The following is a 21,647-nucleotide window of genomic DNA, read 5'->3' as shown; positions in this document are numbered from 1 at the left end:
TGGGTTTCCTAGGAATAAGGCACGTGCAATTCAGCAGACATCAAGGGATAACTAAGCATTTTTCTGTTACCATTTTAAACTTCATTAGGCATCCATGTTGCATTACAACACTGCAAGGATTTTAATACTTCAAGAGCAATGACAGTATTCATTAAAATTTGAGCATCAGACAAATGTTTTTCTTGTCTTTTCTGCAAAGACAAACCAATTATATTCTATGGGCAGTGAAAACATAACAGTGATGATTTAATAAAACAAATAGGACTTGTTTTTTCTGGTCTTCAGTCTTTTCTGAATGTCATCTTTCTGAAGTAAGGCTGATCGCACTGGATGTGTTTACACAGCTTCAGTTCGGGATGAATGAGTCCAAGAGTTCCCTTGTAAGTACCCCTCAAAAGCTCCCAAAAGCCAGAGAGGAAATGGAGCTCCTCAGTGTGATGTCTGACTGTCTGAAAGTCTTGCCCAGTGGAGCCTTAACACAGCTTAAAGGAATAAGGCTTTTGTTTTAAAACTGTATTTGAAGTGAAGCCTTTAAAGCTCGATAAACTGTTTCTCTGTTCATTCAATTCTGTGGATTTTAGGCTCAGGGAATCTGCATGCTCTGTGTTTCTGGCAGAAGGGAAAGTGTAACGTGCAATAGCAGTCTTACCTGGAGACTTAATGAAAAAGCATTTCTGTGGAAACTGGTGCTTTATCTGAAACAACTTCTCACCTCATCAGCAGGTTTCTACAATTATTAAATTAGCAAAAGAAATGTCATGTGTAGATTACCTTTTCCTTAGGTTTCTCTTCCACACTCCAATAACCTTATCTGCAGGGCTGCTTAAATAATTTGTATAGTGTTTGGCTGCTTTTTCAGTGCTTAGATATCAAGTTTCTAGTCCACAAAGCTAGTCTGCAAGTCTATTAGAACTAAGTATCTGCATCAAACGTCAGTTTTTGTTCTGGGGAATATAAAATGTTCTCCTCTGAGCCTGTTCAGTGTGTGAATTTGGTGGGTGTGATAAGAAAAACGTCCTCGTGTTTTGCATGGCTCTGTTGGCAAAAGGAGGAGTTGCTGCATGATGGTTCTTGTTGATCAGCAGCGGGAAAGAGTGTGTTGTTTTTCCACATGATCTAATCTGTGATAACAAAAAGAACTCCAGATTGTGTTTTTCAAACACGCTTTAGGTGTCTCGGTGCTCAGATTTGCCAGTGACTAACCACTGCGGTAATATATCCATCCACCCAAAGCCTAATTTGAAGTGGCACGGTTTCAAATATGAGCCTTGCTTTGAGACTGAGCAGGACTCAGCGATAAACTGTCAAGTGTTTCGCTTTGTACCAAGTATTTTGCAGAGGATCGCACGCTGGATGTGGACTTGGATACCACCGATCTCTTCTGAGCACTGCCGTTGGCCTCTTGGGTGGTTCTGTGCCCCTCTCTGTGCCTCGGTGGTTGTCTGTAACGTGGAGCTGATCCGAGCGACCTGCTGATGAGCTAGACTTCAATGAACTTCAGACAGCGAATGCAGGAAGTACCTCAAGGCAGAATTTGACTTTAAGATGGGTTTAGACAAACAACTGTCAGAAATGTCTTAGGTGAAGTATTTGATCTGGCCTTGGACAGGTGGATGGACTGGGCAGCATCTCGAAAACTTCTTCGGCTCCCTTCCGGTTGAAGATTGCTTTCAATAACGGCAGCTCTGTGCTGAGATTTGAAACCTCCATAGTTTGCTTAAGAAAAAGACTCTTTGTCTCTGGAGAAACTGATATGGCTTCAGGTTTCTTGTAGAGGAGAGTCCCATCTCTTTCTCTTGCTAGATAACGCTGGTTTGTGTAATTTTTTTTTTCCCCAGAGGACTCTATCCATTGTAAGGTTATTTCCATAAGTTTCCACACACACACAGAGTAATTACTCCATGTAGGGATCGGCAAGTGTCGCGGCTCGTGCTATGATATCAATTAGACCAGCTCTGAATAGTCTTAATTGCTCTGAAATGGACAATGCTGATGGTAACTGGTGATTAGACCGTATCTTGACTCCCGTACTGATAAACATCCATGAAGCTGAAGCTTTTTAGCAACCGTGGCGCACGCCTGCACAGTTTGTGTTATGTAAGCAGATCCTGTTTCTCTCGATGGCCAAGCGTAGTTTAACGGGCAGATAATGAGACTTTTGCGACTACTGTACTTCCTTATTATTGAACAAAGTGACTTCAGTGACAGTCGGTTTTATTTTAAGAGCTTACCACAGCAGAGGCGTGAAATAAAACAGAATTTTCACGGTTCTGACAATTGACAGTTGGAGCCATTAACTATTGTGGAAGAAAGATTGAGAATCCAAGATCTCCCTTGAGTTTAATGTAACTTCAGAAGATTCAGTTCCCTCGTTGGCCTCTCCTTGTTGGGGTGGCACAACTAGTTTGGGATGAAATTCCTTCAGGTTACAACTTTCTCTTGCATAATTTACAAGGAGAAATAGATTAATAGCCTCTAAGGGTGGCTTGTGCAATGTAGTTAATGGTTTTTCTACTAATCTATAGCCATTTGTTTTTCCTTAGGGTTGTATTTGTGTGGCTTTTGGTCATTTTTATCATTTCTCATTTGGCACTTTGATTAGAGAAGCAGAGTGATGTGGCACGGCACACATCCTATAGATCAAAAACTATAGGGATCAGTGTTTGTAATGAGAAGCCATTAAGCAGATATATATCGGGATAGAACTGAGTTGGATAGTTTGTGCGGGGCCACATATTATATTATACATTGAATTGCTTGAAAATGGGCATTGCTTGTATGCTGAAGATGACAAGGGCAAGTAGTAAATAAAAATACATTTCATAGAGAGGTCTCGACTGCTTGGCTCTGGGACTGCAAGCAAACAGTATCTATTTCAGTACTGCTAAGTAAATTCTTATACCTAGAAATAAACTGTGGAGAGCATGCTTACAGCTTTGGGCAAAGGGAGAAGGGTGTATAAATTAGTGGGCATGAGCTGGTGAGGCCAAAATTACTAGAGTAGTTGAGAGAATATTATATGGGTGCATATAATCTATGCATTTGATACTAGTATGCCTAGTAATGAGATACTGCATACATTTCTCCTTCCCACAGTTCAAACAGGATTTTGAAAAAAATTATTGTAGGTTCAGGGAAAACCATGGCACCTATTAAATTACTGGAAGACATGCTTTACAATATTTAGTTTTGGATGTATCTACGTGGGAAATAAATCTGATAACAGAAGGATGTATATGTTAGCCCTTTGGTTGAATCCTTTCATGTGCTGGCTGCTCGCGTGGGGTATAACTGCTCTGTTTTGATTCCTGCCAGGTTGCCTGCTGCCAGCCTCGGGTTACGTCGGGGAGCCGGCAGCTGACCAGCAGCACTTCTTCCAGGGGCGCTGCCTGCTTAGAGAGGCTGCTCGAGACCCGGAGTCGCCTTCCCTCTGCTGCTGTCTCCGGTAGTCGGCCTCTCTTGGCACAGAGCGAAACCCTTTACCCTTGGAGTGGCTGCAGTGGGACAGAGACTGGCATTGTGATCAGGTTCCCACCGCAGCCGTTCCGTGTCTAGCATGGATTTGGGCAGCATGCTAAATGACCGTGCGCTAAAACAGTTTATGCGTGCTGGTAACTTAAGAAAAAAAAAAAACCTGGTTGGTAGAGCTAGTTAGCTCTGCTTCACGGGGAAAATTCATCCTCCAGATACTTCTTTGCACAACTGGCCTTCAGGTGATACTTTACCTTTCTCTCTCCTCATCCTCTCTGGCTCTCTGGGAGGTGAGGCGGGAAGGGGGGATCTGGAGTAAGTTATGTTCCTTCTTTCTCTCTGCTTCTTTTCAGTATCTTCATCCACAAACACAAATGCAATTTCAGTATCTATGTTTACAATTCATGACTATGCCATGAAATCTGTCCAGATTAAAATCTTAACCTCTGTCTGACATTTCTGTGTAGATCATTAGTTATCAGCTTAATCTCTTTGCGGTTAATCTTACACGTCTGCCCATTTCATTACCTTTCTCAGTTACGGACAGCTCCGCTTTCCTATTTGCTGTAAACTGTATGTCCTTTTGGTGTAGATTTGCTCTTATTTTGTGTGTCTGGGTTACATTTTAGACATCTTTTCGCATAACATATCTAAAATGTAATCTTCCTTATCCCCGCAGAGCTGAGTGTGTCAACTTAGCTTTCATTCTTTCATGCCTTGTTTACTACAACATCCTTCTCTGTGGCCTTGAGAAAAGCAATCTTATCCCCTCTCTTATCTTTGCAGAAAGCAAAGGTTATACATTCGCCTCATGCTTTGATCGCATCGCTCCTCATTTTCAGGACAGGGGTTGTAGGTAAAAGTAATAGCTTGTCTCAGACCTGTGTTTGGAAAAATCAGATGGACCTTGTTCTTAGACCATCACCGTACACTGAAGCACTTCTGCTATCTCCATTTGTCTCTGTTTCTCAGTGGGGCAGGTACCAACTGCCATACTTCTCTTTTATGGCTTGTCGTGATGCAGCATCTTCTCTCAATCAGCACTAAGCTGCTGACTTATTCTGGTCAGTCCATGCTGCCGATCACTAAGAAATAAATTGGTCTGACAAGAAGCTTGCCCCCAGCGCTGTGCTGATACAGTCACCTCACCGGAGAGGGTGGTGGTTCACATCCTGCTGGTTCAGAGAGCAGAGATCTGTATTCAAAATACAGTATGGATAGAGACTTTACATGCAATTACACTTATTTTTCGGACATCCGTGGCTGCCTGGACCGCTTCACTGTGATTCTCTTGGGTCTTCTGGGATCGCAATGTGAGTGAGCAGGTTTGGCGGGAGTAGGTTAAAGTGAACAGGGATGTTTGCAGGATGCTGTACATCAGAAAGAGTAATATATAGTTAAATATTAACATGAAGCTTTCATGAGGCTCCCAGGTGGCGTGTCAACCGTTGAATGATAAAAACAAATCCTTGGGTTGTAATAAGGATTGAAATTTAACAAACCATAACAACAAAAAAGCACCCTCATAGCTGTGAGTAAAATTATGAGCAAAGCTTTACAAAAAAAAATTCCCCAAATCAACTTTAAAGATTCTGGTCTTGGTCTAAATTACAAATTGTCTGTTCTGATGTACAGAATTAAGTACAATCTGAGGTGGCTAATGTCCAAACTACTTTAAAATTAACTACTTTCTTGTACAATTGGATTACAAATCTCCATGTTCCTCAGAGGTTAGGTACGCTGAACGTTTCTGCCCCTTTTTATAGGGAGACAGATTTCCTTTAGTGGCTGTTTTGCAAATTACTGTCAGAAGGGCTGGTGCTCCGAAGCTTCTGGCCTCCCAGTCCTCAGGTACCTGAGGCAAAGGAGTGGGTGTGGTGGCTTCTTAATCTTCAATTATAAGCCATCAAAGGCACTGACAGTAGCAAAGCCTGGAGTTAGGATCGGTTTGCATGGGGGCATTATACTTAGTGATAACTGGCTGGGGACTCCAGGTTTTGCCTGAAGATGCAGTGTCAATTTTGGGGCTTGCATATTAAAGAAAAACAAGCAAGCAAGCAAGCAGAGATTGGTGGTTATTTCCGATCCCTTATGCTGCGCTAAGCTCCCATGTAATTTTGAACACAAAGTACAAGGAGCCGGCTTGATCTGCTTGCCAGAGAATGGCACAACATCAGTGTTGTAGACACTAGGTAAAGTATTTACAACTTCTCGTCACTACCCTTGCGTGCACTTTGTGACACTTGTTCCGCCTTTAACAGTGCTGCTGTGTTTTCAAATCAAACTCCATGTTTTGGTATTTTGAGCTCAATTGCCAACATTTTAGCCAGATTTCTGCAAGTTGTTTTTACCTGCTTGGGGAATCAGCTCGATTGACAGGTACTAGGAGAATGAAAACAGACCTAGTCTTGAGTTTTAATTTATCCCCACCCCCCCCACCCCCAGCTTTGTCCCCTAGCTCTCATCAGAGAGAAATGCTTTGCTCTGTAAGTTCAGTTCATAAGGGGCTTGCTGCCATGGTGTAAACACCACATGCACTGCTTAAAATGCATGAAAGGAAAATGTTTCTTTGATCTTTATTCTATCTGAGCAATATTAGGCATACTTGAGTGGGAGGCGTCCACTTCTCCGTGTAAATAGTTGGGGTGACAGAGGAGAGCAGGAGTGAAAAGCTTCAAGGGAGAGAAACAGAAGGGTCTAGAAGATGTGTGAAATGAGAGCCTGTCCTGAAGGTTCGGTGGGAGAAGGTGAGGGACTTTCACAGCTGAGGTTTGTAGCCCAAGAAGTCCTATCCCCAAAAATAAGAGATGATAGTTGGGCTGTCTTACTAACTCCAGCCACGGAGGTGAGCCATCATACCTGAAGTTACGCAGGGCTTGGTACGCCTGGGCACAGGTACTGCGTTGTCCCCTTGGTGTGGTAGCTGGAGAAGCTCATTTGCAAAGGTTATAACTTCTTAAGAAGATACAGAGCGAGTGACCAAAGGCATTGTGGATCCATTGTGATTGACGACTTCCTCCAGGCTTCATCATATTAAGATGACTTATATATAAATATATTTTTATATATTATATAAATAAAAGTATGTGTGTGTATACGTACGTATGCATATATGTATGAGTTCCTCTTAGTAAGTTTTCTGTATTCCTTGGCGTAATTCACATGTGAGTAACCACAGTCTAAACAGCAGAAGGTTGGCACGGACGAGACTGCGTTTCTAGAGAGATCTCCCTTTATCCGCTCTTTTCGTCTGTCAACAACAGAGCTCAACCTTTTCCCCCTATCTCCATTCAACAACTTCTTTCACAGACCTCCATATCCTCCATTATCGTGACTGGACAAGGTGGCACACAACTCCAAACCCTTTTATCTTTTCTAAACTCACATTTGCTGATCCTAACAGGTCCACGCAACAGTACCAGCATCTCCGTCATTTTTAGCTGTGGTGGCTGTTCTTGGCTGGGAGGGTGCCTTGCGGGAAGCAGCCAAATACACGGGGTTTGCAAATGGCACTGGTCCCGCTTTGGAATATTTGAGACATTCCCTGTAGCTCCAAATGAGCACGTAACTTGTGAAAGGGTTGGGAGGCGAAACAAGTTTTTTTTCTTATTCTTGCTGATAGATGAGATAAGAGTTGTAACGTTGTCCTGAGAAATGTCAATGGGAAGAGTTTCCTTTACGTTTTAGTAACAGTGTGTTGTTTTTGGAAGTCACTGTCTATGGGAAGGGAGGCACCTGCAGTTAATTTTATCTGTTCCTGTGTAAATACAGACCTCCTAACGTTCCCAACTCGCAGTTCGGTGGGGTCGTGGCATTATGTACTGTAATATCTTATTTTATAAATAACACTTTAATTTTAGTGCTGATTGTAAAACCTTGAGTTTATTTGGCACTTGCTCCTTCCGAGTTGGTGCTAAGAACTGAAATCCTGTGTGTGGATAACAGCATTTGAGTCGATGCGTTTTGGGAGGGTTGTTCCTTGGACATCTTTGGCGTTGGGGAAAAGGGAGGGATAACTGTTGTTAGAGCAGTTGCTGTGAATTAGTGACATAAAGTTTGCTTGAACATCTTCCGATATTTCCTGAATTTTGCTTGATAACTACAGCCGGTGTCAGGCATTGCTGGCAGTCTTTTTGTAGAAGCATGTTAACATCTTATTTTTTGTTCTGTTCTAGTTTCTCCATTTATTTTGTAGATTCAGGAAGGTCTGGGAGAGCTACTGTTGTTAGTCACCGAGGCGATCACAAGTCCTTGTGCTTTTTACAGTCCGGTGGACCTCTATAACCATGTTCTTCCCAGGCAGGTTGCTGCCGTCGTAATGCCCTGGGAGCAGTTTGCCCTGCGCAGCCCAAGAACTGCTGCTGGTGGGGTTTAGGGTTTAGGTTTCTGTGTCTCTGGTCTTGGTGACATGAAGAAATAATTGAAGGACATAACTCACAGTGCAGAGGGGTTGGCAGCACACTGTTTTTTTTGTAGCAACCCTCTGTCAACCCACTCTGTTACGGAGTTTTAGATTTATACCTAGTCTTCACTGGACACAGTTTTATTTAATTTTTAATAGCTCTTTTCAACCTTATGGTATGTTAATGCACTTGGATTAGGTGTCATCTTGAAGTGTTCAGATCAAATAAATGCTCACAAGAAAATAGATGATCATGAGTAAAAAAAATAAATTTTTTACAGATGAAAATTATGTTACAGAGCTCTGTAACAAACACTACTTAACGACTTACTGAATTTGGAGTCTTCTTGACAGGAAGAGAATGAGTTAATCTTGAGGAAAAGTGATCAAGTAAAAAATGCTATGTATGTATAACATGATTTAGTACATAATTTTATAAGGAGGTAAGACTCATGGATTTCAATAGCAGCAATGCTGCTCAGCACTTGCAGAAATTCAGGAAACAAGCACAAACTTTGTAGTGCTAAATTAAGATCACATGCTTGCGACACATACTCAGAGGAGTTACTGCCGTGGGCGATTAGTCCTTGGGTTTCCTTTTTTTTTTTTTTCCTTGTTGGTTTTGTTTTTGTTTAGAACCGCAAGAACCCATTTCTACAGAGGTCATTATCACAACTATACAGTTAGGAAATTAAATTACAGTTCCCACTGCAACTGTAACACAAGTATGATCCATATGCGTGTGTGTGCAAGACTATTCATGGATAAATTTATATGACAGATATTGCAGCCGTTTACAGTAAGAGAAAAAAACACGGGGAAATGCAGAGCGCTCTGATACTGTTTCTGTGGGACTCTGGCTTTGAATTATACGCGTGTGCACGTCATATAACATTACACTAACCTAAGCTCTGGCATTGAGCGATACGTATCGCGGCCAAAACAAGCCATTTTAAGCTGTGTCAATGCTGGGTTCGTGCTGGCTTCCTCCTACATTTTTCTCCCGGTTATAAATACGCCTCGCGAGTTAAACGCTCGCCGTGAGAAAAGCCCCGCGATAGCCAGTTAAATTGCATTAGCCTAATGAGTTTTGCGGCATCGTGGGCAGAGAGTGGCGTGGAGTCCCGTGCAAGCGGTGGGAGGCGAGGGCTTGTTTGGGGAGCCCCGTTTTGGGTGGCTGGCAAGGGGTTAAGGCGTGTTTGCCTTGTGCAGATAGCAGAGCGGTTGGATGCCTCCCTGTGCAGGCAGCAAATGCATTGGCTGAGGTTGAGGGCGGTTCTCCTGCCGCAGTTGTTTTCTGTCCTGGACTTCGTTGGATCTGGAGCCTCCTAATTGCCTCGTCTATAATCAAAATACAGCTTGTGTAATTCATGAAAAAGGACCTGACGGTGCAAGGCGAGTTTGCTCCTTGCCGCTGGCTGGTCCGGTGGCCAAGAGGAGCGACTTGCATGGGACACGGACGGTGGCCCCGGCCGGCCGAGAGGACCCATGGTGGCCCGGGCTGCCTCTGCTGACCCACGTTCACATGGACTGGGCTTGTTATTGCACAGTAGAAAGATCATGCCAATTCATGACAAATCGGTCCCAAAACCATGTGGGAACATCTGTCCCTGTACAGTAGATGTGCAGCATCTTGACATTCATACATGTGGTTTAGAATTTTTTCTTAATGAACTGCGTACTTCTTATCATACCCAAACCACCATCCGTTTGAATACTCAATTCAGCTCACCCAGGACATTGCTATTTGAACACATCCAGTAGCAGCGGATCCCAAAGGAACGGTAAAACTTACCCTGAGTGATTTTTATCTTTTTCTTTTCTCTTTTTCTGACAATTCACTGCTGTTGTTTTGTTAGCAGAAAGCAAGAAACAAGACCTAACACAAATGTTTTTAACCATAATTCAATATTGAGACAAACTGTGTTTATTAGCTGAACAGCTTAATGCGTAATTGACTTGCCTGTTAAATATGGATCTCCTGGTTACCTGTGTTGGCTCGGGAATATGTTTACAGTATCAGTGTGTTTTGTTTCCACCTGAAGCACAGGGAAGTGGTGAAACGACGGGAGCGATCCACAGAGGTAGAAATTCCTTTGCGCTGACTCTGCTGCCTTTTGTCCCCCCCAGCTGGGCCTCAGCAGCATGAAGAAATGTCAGTTTGAATCTATAATCAGAAAGGTTTGTAAAATGCATTGTTTCCTAAGTCTTTGGAGCCACTCTAGCTAGCTAGTTAAATATTTATTCACCCCTGGAACAACAGGTTTGAACCTCTGTGTCGGCTCCGTTTCTCCCCCATCGAGGGCAGATTAGTTAAGCGTTATGCTGTTTGTCATCTTTGGGACAGGGATTTTAAAACTCCTGTTCTTAAAGATCTGATGAAGAAGTTTCGTGGCTGTGATGAACAGCTTTGCTCCGGTGCCAGTGCTGAAGCACTTTTTCCTGCAGCAGCTTTTATGGTACGGTGTGGTGGCTTCTGCCCCTACCCCAAAATAGCTGTCTCTAACTCGGATTTATGAAGTTCGCTTTCGTCTTTCTCATCTTCTCTGAGGAATGAAGAGAGTTGACTTTTTTCCCTATGCTGAGAGGGCGGCACTGCATTGTCCAAAAGTCCTGCAGCATTAACTAGCATTAACAGAGGCTGGGGATGCGTAGATGCTATGTCTAAGTGTACCCTGTGCCTCCTTGGTTTGTACCGGGCCATGCCACAGCTCCCAAAAGTGCGATCTCATTGCAAAGAGGCGAATCTATGTGGGCCAATGACAGTTATTGAAGTCTGCAAACCTCGATGATGAAGGGGTAATGAGGTGCACTTGGTCAGCACAAACCTATTCGATGTTGTCCTGCAGTGAAAGCCTAATGTGGCAGCAAAAAAACCAAACAAAAAAACCCATCTGACCCATCCGGAGTCACATAACCTGGATGCTGTAGTACTAGTTATAAGAAGCGGTAGTGAAGATATCCTGGAGAGGTTTCTACATGACTTTCGGGTGCTCTCTAGCATGCATACTTAGATGTCATCTTGACATTATCAATTCAGGGTCTTGTGCAATGAGGATTTGCACAAAATAGTGATTGACAGTTTCTGGTCTTGAGTGCTTAATGGAAAAAAAGATGTTGCCTTGGCTGCTTTGCTTTCTTCAAGCTGTCTTTTAGACATCAAAAGCTTATAGAACAGGAAAAAGAGAAACGTTAAGAACAGTTTAAAAATAGTTTAATTGTACATTCTAAAAACCTTTAGAGTTGAGAATTTAAGCCGTTTCTGCCCTGTGAATGTTTGCAGCTGAGTTCAAAATGTGTAAGTAAGTATAGGACTTTGAAGATTAGTTTCCATAACAAATTAAAAAAAAATATTGTGTGGCATAATGTTAAATAGGTGCTATGTGTCACTGGGTGTTTTGCATGAGGGCGAACTTTTCCAAATCACCTGTCTGCTCCACTGACTCCTTGAGAAACAAATGTTGTCTTTTGAATATTTTAAACTTTGTAGTTCTTAAGCATGAAACAGACCCGGGAAAATACCCTTTTGCAGGAAGCGCCGATGACGAACACTGTGACTTGCGCTGCCAGCACTCACCCTCCAGCTTGCACAAATCATTCCTGCATGCGTTCGCCGTAGCAGTTTACTTCCCAGCTGGATGCTAACCCCACTTCAGGGAGGTGTGTGCTGCAGCAAGCACTGGTACTAGCAAGCGTAGAAGCCCTTGCAAGACATCGGTGTGTCAGTGCTCACTTAGGAACACGGGGAGGTGTGTGAGAAATTGCCCAGACTTTTTCCCCCACCATAAACCTTGATATTTTAGACTGGGATTAGTAAGTTTGATAGTGTTTTGGACTAAATTCTGGAATTTTCTGTCTTGTGTTTTTCTGTTGCCAATATTTCTAATAAACTGCAGCCATGATATCTGTTGCTAGACTGTGCTCCATCTGTGGCCTGGTAAAGAATGTATAAACATGCTTTTGAAGCAAGCTTCTAATTTTATATTTAATCTAATACAAGGTATCATCTGCAAGTTGCTTCTGTTTGGCTGTTGCATTTCGATCAGTTACTATTTGTGACAGGTTCACAAAATAAGACCTATTGCTAGAAAAGGGCAAAAAGTTGGTCAGCATAAAAGAAAATGAATTTGAAATACACTCCTGTGTTTCTTGTTAATGGATGAATCTTGAGGGATGCACAGAGAAAATACCTGCAGTGAATGACTGACGTGGAAAAGATATTTGAGATTAAATTGACCTTGTGATAGAATTTCAACCTTATCCATTTCATATTTCTTCAAAAGAGTTATCGGGCTGGAACAAACCAGAGGTTGCTCTATCCCATCTACTGCAGCTACTGCTGCTTATTCCGGCATTAACGGCTTTAACACTCAATTCTGCAATCCTTTAACATGGGGCGGAGCGTGGCAGAGGGGGATTTTCTTCCTAACCACAGCTGGGGATTTGATCATCAAAGCACTGGTAGCACGCTGTACTACAGATCCTACATGCCTCTCATTTAGTTGAGTAAAACTAGTGAATAACACTATTGGTCTGCTCACACATGTTAGCCAGAAATTAAAAATAACATTTTAGCCCCTGAACATCGGTACGTCTGGGACCTCTCCAAATAAAGCCCCCCCTGCTTCAACACTGAATATTGGACAGAAAGCTTGGGAAATTTTGAGGCAGATGGTGTTAATTCAGTGTGAAGTTACTTGGTCTGGCCAGCGCAGATCACAGGAGGACTTATCTCTGTCTTCCTTCACCGAGGGCGCTTGGGCAGGACATCAGAAGCTGTTCAGATGTGCCCTCAGACAAAACTCTCCTGTTTGGTGAGAAGAAGGTGATGTCTTGATCTGCGTCTTGGCAATTCACAGCTGTAGCCCAAAGGCTGTATGTCACTATGCGGATAAATCCAGGCCCATGTCCCCCGTCCCTCATCTAAACTTCTTCCTCCTGCTGTTTAAATGGCTGTGTCAAAGCCGTACTTGGCTTTGGTGCTTGCTCTTGTAGTGGTGATTTCAGCTTTATGATATCTTTTCTGACTTGAAGTTCTGTGGCGTCTTCTGGATTAAGCAGTTGGATTTAATTGGTTCAGCCTCGTTTGAACCGTTAAGACTGAGTGTGAAGGTGCTGAGAGGCAGGACTGTCCTTCCCTTCAGAGCTTCTCTGGGTTTGCTCAGCCTCCCCTCCAGCTCCTTGCTCAGCGTTAGTCATGGTGTTTGCTCCAAGCTGTGCCGCTGCTTGGTTTCTATTTCAAAGCCCAAAACCGCTCATTAAAAGTATTGTGAGGTGCTAAGTAATGGGTAATTAAAAAGTAAGCCATAAAAACCTCAAGCAATAATACTCGTGGGTGCCCTTCTTTTTGGACTTGCTGGGAGAGTCACCGAAGAGCTTGTGTTGGGTGCCAGGGCAGCAGGCTTCCTCCAAGGAAACGGGTGACGGGTTGATAGACAGATAGGAAGCAAATCCTGATAAAGCTGAAGGGTTATGTAAAAGTATTGTTGGACATGTATTATTTGCAGCATTACGGTGGGAAACTTAGTTTCTTAAACTGAGAAACTGGAATCTTCTGGCTGAAACTGGCTATCCCAGGCTGGGAAGCTCTTGCTGTAGAGTCTCATCACTTCTGGGCTTCAGAAATAATGTTGGAGTCACCAAGGCTCTCCTGGGAGCCTCGTAGTACTGAACCGAGAGAAGAGGAAAACTTGGTTTTCTCTTTTTGAAGAGAATGAATGTGAGGGTATTGATGACCCTCACATTAATGAATTGTGAGTGTAAATGATAACACTCTTCACAAATGTTATTAAAATTTGGAATTTACACTGAAAAGTGGAGATGACACAGATGTCTGCGCTTCATGGATGATGCCTCTTTGAAAAGAAAGTTGCCAAGCAAGTAGGATGAAGTGTTGTTGCTCTTAAGCGTTTCACAATCATCCATCATCGGGTTGTCCTGTGATACTCAGTTGCCTTTTATTTTTTCTCTTCACAGTTTGTCCACCAGCCTGCAAGTCCCAAGGCTGCACCTCTGATGGTCAGTGCTGTCACAGTGAATGTCTTGGGGACTGCACGGAGCCAAACAACCCTGAAAAATGCGTGGCTTGCCGCAACTTCTACCTTGAAGGCAAATGTGTGGACACCTGCCCACCCGGTTACTATCGCTTTGAGGGGTGGCGTTGTGTGACCTTCAGCTTCTGCCAGGAACTGCACAACAAATGCAAAAATGCCAGGGAGTCGGGGTGTCACGTTATCCACAATAACGAATGTGTTCATGAATGCCCGTCAGGGTACATCATGAATTCCAGCAAGTAAGTACAAGTGTCTGCAGGTAAAGAAACCATGCTGTAGTTTTTGTACTGTGCTTTTCTCTCGCTTGGACAGAGGATTTGTGTTCTGTGTCAAGACCAAGAAAAGTTTCCGGCGTTGGAGTGTCTGTGACAATTACCTGGTCTACTTTAATATGATTTGCAAACTAATACCTTGCTAATTCAAGCCATTAAAAGCAGACAGGTCTACCTACCGTGTGCCAGTAGTTTATTCTTCCCTTGGCTTCCCTTGTTTCCTCTCAAGTTTGGAAAAAGTGGGAAAGGGAGATTGAGAGAGAGGACAAGGAAGAGGAGCATCCTCAAGTTGGAAGGGTCTTTCTGTAATCGAGTGGGACGAGAGAGATGGGCAGTGCATAGGCTTTAGTAGCCCTGCTTCCCTTCCCCTCCAAAGCAGACCTCGGACTAGAAAGCCTTGCTATTAAGCAGAATAGGGAGAAGTTGTGTCTAATGAAAAGAGCATAGTGTATTTTGAGTGGATCATTCTCAGAATATCTGTCCCTCGTCCCTGTAATTACTTTCATTGAGCAGGTTCAAGCTATGCCAGACATAAATGGACAATGTACCAAACAAGCATAGCATGAATCAAAGCAGGAAACAGCCATTCTGTCCATTCCCAGGGTTTTTCGACAAAGGAATTAAGTAATTTATGTTGCTGAGCTGTTTATCACTGAAAACTTTGTTGTTTGTCCCACAATAACATTATATATTGTGATGAGTCAGATGTCCTATGAATATTGGTAGCTTTGTGCTCGCATGTGTTTGCTCCTGCCATAATAATTTCAGGGAATTTGCCCTAACAGGACTTTTTATTCCATTTCCTGTTTTGCTTTTCAAAAGAATGAACTAGCAGCCCCCAAAGTAGATATGCTGCTTGTGTAACAGCAGCCATCGCTTCTCTCCTGTGCTTCTTCCAGGCTGCCATCAGTAGGACCTCACAACACTGCTCCGTGCTTTTCCTAGAGCATTTATTTCTCTGACCCAGTTGGGAACACATTCTTGTGGTGTTATGACCAGGGCAAGCAATCATCTTGCTGCCATTTAAGAAGTATTTCCCCAGAGCACAAAGCACATGCTTGCTTGCCTTTTTTTAAAGCAACTTTATGTACAGTCCTTAATCAGAGGGTTCCCAGATGAATGGCCAGCTCTCCGCTCATCAATTACATGTTTGGTTAATGATCTTGGGATGGAGACTGGGCCTGAGTTTCTTGATCTTGAAACCCCTGGTATGTATAGCACTGAGCAGCATCGTGGTGGATGGGCTATTCAAAACAGTCAAAATCACTTCATTCTGGTTTCTGTTACGTAGGAAGGGACAGCGTGATAAGCGTTCGAAATGTGGAAATGACAGTTTAAAGAATTATCCGCAGTTACGTGGAGTTCCTAAGAGCCATGTGCTGCTCACGGGAAGTGAATCTGATGGCATAATGTCAGGACGCTGTTGCTTTGAGTTGATTACTCTGCTTTTGAGAACTGCTGGGGATGCCCCAGATGACATTCTGCAAAAGCATCGCATCTGCATTCCTGGCTCTCTTGTTTTTCAGCTTGCACTGTACACCCTGCGCAGGGCCCTGTCCAAAGGTTTGCGACTATGGGAAAGAGAAGACGATTGATTCAGTGACATCGGCACAGGAGCTCCGTGGCTGTACAGTTGTTAATGGAAGCTTAGTTATAAATATCCGTGGAGGAAGTAAGTTCTGCATGAGTAAGGGGTTGGGAGCGCTGGATGTCAGATCAGTGAATATGACACCATCCGTGAGCTGGGGCATTTCTCTTTTGCTTTGACCACTCTGAATCTTAGAGTGATTCAGAAAAATAACCGCAAAGCAAAGGCTCTTGGGATGTTCATTTGGGGTTTTTTGCTAACTGATTTTTGTAAGGTCTTATAAGTTAATGTAAAGCAGTTCTATTTAATATGTTTGGGCTCCAATATCAGTGTTTCTCTCTCTGATATCAGAAAACTAAACACGATGTTTTCCTCTCCATAGATAACATAGCAGCTGAGCTAGAAGCGAATCTTGGCTTGATAGAAGAAATCTCAGGTTACCTAAAAATTCGCCGGTCTTATGCCTTGGTTTCTCTTTCTTTTTTTCGTAAACTACATCTGATTAGAGGAGAAACACTAGAAGCTGGGTGAGTTCTTTCAAAAGGTATTTTATTTTAATGCTTTGAATTGTAAGGAGTGCCAGTGCTATCAGGGTGATTTGTATTGATAAACAATTCCTAATTTATTTTTAAATGTTCCTCTGCCTATGGCTTGTGGCCTGCCAGGGAAGATAGTTTGCATTCATTTTTCTTTGGTGTCTGGATTAGTGCATGAGAAAAAAAAAGTTTTCAGTGGATCCCCTCCCGATCCACATTTTCATTCTCTGCTTTCAGGAATTACTCATTTTATGCCTTGGACAACCAGAATCTTCGCCAGCTCTGGGACTGGAGTAAACACAACCTCACTATTGCACGAGGCAAACTCTTCTTCCATTATAATCCCAAACTGTGTTTGTCAGAAATCCACAAGATGGAGGAGATCTCTGGGACTAAGGGGCGTCAGGAGAGGAACGACATTGCCCTGAAGACGAACGGAGATCAAGCCTCATGTAAGAAAGTCTCAGAATGCACTGAGATTTGCATCATTTTCCTTTCTCTCTGCCTTGCTAACCTCTTACTTCTCTCAGCCTAGCCTACGATGTTTTTCCAGGGACTGTCCTTGTCCTTTTGGTAAAGCACCAGACATGTGACTGGCCGCTTGCTTGTGCACTGCAGCGACACTGTCAATATGCCATGAGTACAAGTACTTAGGGGTTCTGCATCTGGCCAGGAGCCTACTTTGCCAACTTTGGTCTTCAGAAGTTTGCTCTTTGTGTGCTCAGCTGTGATTTCTTCAGGGTTGAGTGTATTGTTGTGTCTTTTTGAAGAGTTTAGCACAACATAACCTCAGTCCAGACTGGGCCTTTGTGTTACTGCTGAGTACCTGATTAATAGTCATAATCTTCTTTTCCCATGTCATGAGGTGACAGTGTACACACAGAATAAACAGAGAAACAGGATTTCCACCTACCTCTGGAGGTGTGTGAGGGAATTGCTATGACAACAGTCAGAGAAATTTTTCCAACAATTTTTGTTACGCTTCTCAGAGGTTTTTAAGCTAACAGCTTTCTTCAAGAACAACAATAAGATAACGCCTGTGTCAGCATGGCTAAGGAGCAAACACACAGTGTTGCTTTATGCTCTGACTGAAGTCGTGCTACTGAAGATCTAGTTTTGCAGACACTTATTTTGGCAGCAATACTGCCATAAGCGCATCCCTCGGGCACCCCCAACCCTGCTGTTTGTTCCCATTCTATGCCACACACAATCCTCTTTCCCTGTTTGTGCCAGTAAAACTCTTACAGGGCCACATGGTGAACCAGACTGTTGAAGTAATATGGGATAAAAAATAGCAAGCCATTTCTGCTTTGTTGTTCTTGGGTTGTGTCATCTCTCTGCTCTGATTTATTGTCCAGCCCCAGAGAGTTTTACATGCACACAGGAACAGGAACACGCACAGGTTGACACATTAGACGCTTAAGCAGGTATTGCCACCAAAAACCCCAGCGTTAATTAAACTGATTTCAGTTCCTTGCATTTCAGTTCCTTGCTCTTTTCACAGCTTGCAATGCAGGTTAGATCATCCTGTGGCTGCACTGTTTCTCTGTATTTGGTGACAGCACTGCTTAAACAACCCTTTCCCCAATTCTGCCCTTGTTATGCTGATGTAGCTATTTGTGAACAGACTTAAAAAGTGAAGCTCTTTCAGCTGAATCGGTTTCCTGATCTGGTTTGCCACATATCAACACATGCAGCCATGCCAGGGCAGTGGGGAGAAGGGAATGTAATGACTGCCTACCTAAAAACTGGCAGTTCCAGTGAAAAAACCAACATAGAGCCGTACCCTCAGGGATATCACAGCTCTAGCCTGGGCAGAGTGAAGGAGGTACGAGGAATTAGCTGCCTGTAAAGGTCATCTCCTCCCGTGCGACACTAACAAGCTCTTCCGACGTTTGGGGATGAGACTGGATTTGGGGTTCAAACCCAGCTCTGTCCTGTGGTTGTGTGCAGCTCCCGGGCTGACTGGTTGTTTTGTTTAAAGGCAGCTGGAGGAGACGGTTGCAATTCTCTTCGCCAGCTTTAACTCCACTCTGCTGAGCTGTTCTCTGTGCCATCCCCCCACCTCAAACCACAGGTTGACAGTGTGTTTGGCTTTTTGTTTGTTTTTACATTTCAAGTCTAGTTTTCACATTGGCAGCATCCTGTTTACCAAAAAAAAAAAAGGGGGGGGGGGGGGAAAGCCCTTGTTTGTTCTGGATGTGGTGCCAGTGAAATGAATGTTCTTCCTCTCTTGTGCAGCTACTGCAGGAATGGCAAATCCAATCAGAGCTACACAGTTTGTCCTTCTTGGGCTGCGTGGACATACCATATCGTAACGCGTCCCTTGAGCCTCAAAACTCCACCCTCTTGCAACTGTTTGTTGTCCTTCCCTCCTGTTTGCAAAGGGACCGTGCTACTCCCGGGCAAGGCTGGGAATTCACGCACTTAGTTTTTGTAGCCTCTGCCTTCTATGCAACCCATATTACTGGGTTCAGCTGTGTAGATCATCATGAATTTTAAAATACGTTGCCTTTAGATTTCCCTCTTATTAGAATTTAGTTCAACTCTTCTACAGGGTCATTTTCATAAAATCATAGAAAAATTGAAGCTAGCAGGAACCTTAGGAGGTCATCTATTCCAACCGCTGGCTTAAGGCAGACACAGCGTCGAAGTAAGATAAGGTTTTGGTGAACAGCTCTTCTCAATGCTGACGTTCTCATATTTATCTGTGGAGAAAATAAACTTCTAAAATAATTAAAAATAGAAACCTTTATTTTTTAGCATTAGCAAAATTACTGTCGCTTCTCTTTTGTTACAGGTGAAAATGAATTGCTGAAATTTTCTTCCATTAGAACGTCTCATGACAAGATCTTGTTGAAGTGGGAGCCATACTGGCCTCCCGATTTCCGTGATCTCCTGGGATTTATGCTTTTTTACAAAGAAGCGTAAGTGATCCACCGTTAGGTTACAAAATAATAGCCATGCTGGGCTTCCACAAATGGCAGTTGGCATTGAAGAGTAGATATTAAACCTGCTGTGGGCGTAGCTATTTAGTCTCTGTGATTGTCTGGCTCCTACACTTAAGTTTCCGATGTTACCCTTATATAAAGTGTTCATTAAGATCCCTGACTTACTGAGTTGTGTACAGTCAAAATTCCTCCTTTAAGAACAATCCAAACATTAGTTGTTCCAGCTATTCTAGACATACATACTCTAACCGTGGATTTTATTACCTCCCCACTATCTCCATGGGATGTTGAGGTTTTTATTCCCTTTGAGGTGGGAAACATTCTTTTAGAATCAAGGTTACCGAGCTGATTTTCATAAAGCTGAAAATAATTAGCGTGGATTTAGTTGTTGGGATCATCTGTGGAACAGTACCTGATCTGTGATGCTGTTAGGAGACTGGGTTGCAAAGCTCCCTATGCTTCGTTTTCAGAATACATACAATGAGGTAGTGATATTTTCTCCAAAGGGTAAAGGATTATAACTTTCAGTGGTGTCTTTAGAAATGTTGTTTTTAAAAGCTTGAATTGGGATTCTGTTAATTTGAGGCTTTTCTTTTTTTTTTTTCCTAAAGTCCATACCAAAATGTGACGGAGTTTGATGGACAAGACGCTTGTGGGTCAAATAGCTGGACAGTTGTGGATGTTGACCCACCCCCACGGTCAAATGAGCCCAAAGCCCAGGCCCAGCCAGGCTGGCTTCTGAGGGGCTTGAAGCCATGGACACAGTATGCTGTATTTGTTAAAACTCTGGTCACCTTCTCAGATGAACGAAGAACGTACGGTGCAAAGAGTGAAATCATCTACGTCCAGACCAACGCTACTGGTCAGTGTCATTAAATTAATGTTGCCTTGCAAGTGAAAAAGAAAAACAGACCTAAATAGTCTTCTGCCTGCTAGTCGCCATAGTCCTGTATCTGTGAAACTTTCCACTGCCATTGCCGCTCTACTTTGGTAGGAAGGTATTCCGAAACAAATGGAAGGGTGTATGCTTCCCTGCATGGGGAGATGGTGCCAGCGTGCACTTCTTCCATCAGGCTCGTGTGGCCACGTGTGAGAGCTTGTGTGCACGCCGGTGTATCCTGCTGCAGGATTGTTGGGTGTCAGTGGACCTACTATGGAGAGCGCTGTTTATTCCCATGGAAATGGAAACTTGCCTGTGTTTGTCCTGTGCTCTGTCAAGCTCTCGCAGAGCAGTGGAAGTGACCTCTGTCTCTTTTCCCACCCACGCAGTTCCATCAGTCCCATTAGATCCCATATCTGTTTCCAACTCTTCATCCCAAATCATTCTGAAGTGGAAGCCACCCTCAGAGCCCAATGGGAACATCACGCACTACCTGGTGTTCTGGCAGCAGCAGGCAGAAGATAGTGAGCTCTATGAACTCGATTACTGCTTAAAAGGTGCGTGTGTGGTTCTCTCTCTGTGCCTTTCTTTCAAGCTTTCTCAGGATCGTCTGGAGATTTTTCACACGCTTTGGAGGTGCTCTGGATGCCGAATTTTGCTGTTTTCAAGACTGTAGTTCAAGAAACAGGCTGAGATGCAGCTGTGTCCCCCCACTGCGCAGTTACATTATACATTAGGCGCTATTGCCAAGTTATGTGCAAAAGCTCTCCAAAAACATTTTTTTTACAAAGTAATCAGATGGTTTTTTCCTTTAGGGATCTCCCTTCTGCACTTGTTCCTTTTCAACTGAGTAATAAGTTTACTAACAGCTATGGAGATAGTAAGGGAAAAATTTCAGTGCTTCTGGAGATCAGTGGCCAAGTTAATTTTTGAAGGCATCCTGTGCCTGTTCTAGAATTCTTTCAGAACACACAGTTTCACTGAGGACTCCCAAAATCTCACCTGCTGCCCTGTGTTACCTAAACTGGGATGAACTGGGGTAGAACTCTGTTTGACTACAGCAGCATCTGAGCTCTGTTTCAAAAACAGCACAGTTTTGAATCAAAGGCCTGTCATAAAAGAGGGAAAGCTGCCTGGCCCTGGATATGAAAGATCAGGATGCCTAAAGGTGCTATGAATCTTGTATACACTCGTTTTGGATCTTTGTAGGATCAAACATCTGCTTCTACCATGTCAAGCATGAGTGATATTAAAATTGTTTTGTCCATAGGATTAAAACTGCCCTCAAGGACATGGTCTCCTCCTTTTGAATCCGAAGACCCTCAGAAGTATAATCAAAGTGAAAATGAGGATGTCAGTGGAGAATGTTGTTCCTGTCCTAAAACAGACTCTCAAATACAAAAGGAGCTGGAAGAGTCTGCTTTCCGCAAGACATTTGAGAACTATCTTCACAACGAGGTTTTTGTCCCCAGGTACGAATACCACATAATATTG

The 21,647-nt window shown here is 43.3% G+C and overlaps 1 protein-coding gene across 1 annotated transcript in view; it reads left to right on the top strand.

Moving 5' to 3' along the window:
* Nucleotides 1-21,647, top strand: part of INSR (insulin receptor) — a 51,535-nt gene that overhangs the window by 18,399 nt on the left and 11,489 nt on the right. The window contains exons 3-10 of the mRNA XM_050910568.1: nucleotides 13,850-14,165; nucleotides 15,725-15,870; nucleotides 16,169-16,313; nucleotides 16,560-16,774; nucleotides 19,123-19,249; nucleotides 19,885-20,135; nucleotides 20,543-20,710; nucleotides 21,424-21,625. Coding sequence (XP_050766525.1) covers nucleotides 13,850-14,165; nucleotides 15,725-15,870; nucleotides 16,169-16,313; nucleotides 16,560-16,774; nucleotides 19,123-19,249; nucleotides 19,885-20,135; nucleotides 20,543-20,710; nucleotides 21,424-21,625 — 1,570 coding nt within the window. The remainder of the gene's footprint in view (nucleotides 1-13,849; nucleotides 14,166-15,724; nucleotides 15,871-16,168; nucleotides 16,314-16,559; nucleotides 16,775-19,122; nucleotides 19,250-19,884; nucleotides 20,136-20,542; nucleotides 20,711-21,423; nucleotides 21,626-21,647) is intronic.

This window comes from Gymnogyps californianus, chromosome 24 (genome assembly GCF_018139145.2).
Source record: "Gymnogyps californianus isolate 813 chromosome 24, ASM1813914v2, whole genome shotgun sequence".
NCBI lineage: Eukaryota > Metazoa > Chordata > Aves > Accipitriformes > Cathartidae > Gymnogyps > Gymnogyps californianus.
The sequence above is the reverse complement of the archived record's forward strand: the minus strand, read 5'-3'. Positions and strand labels throughout refer to the sequence as shown.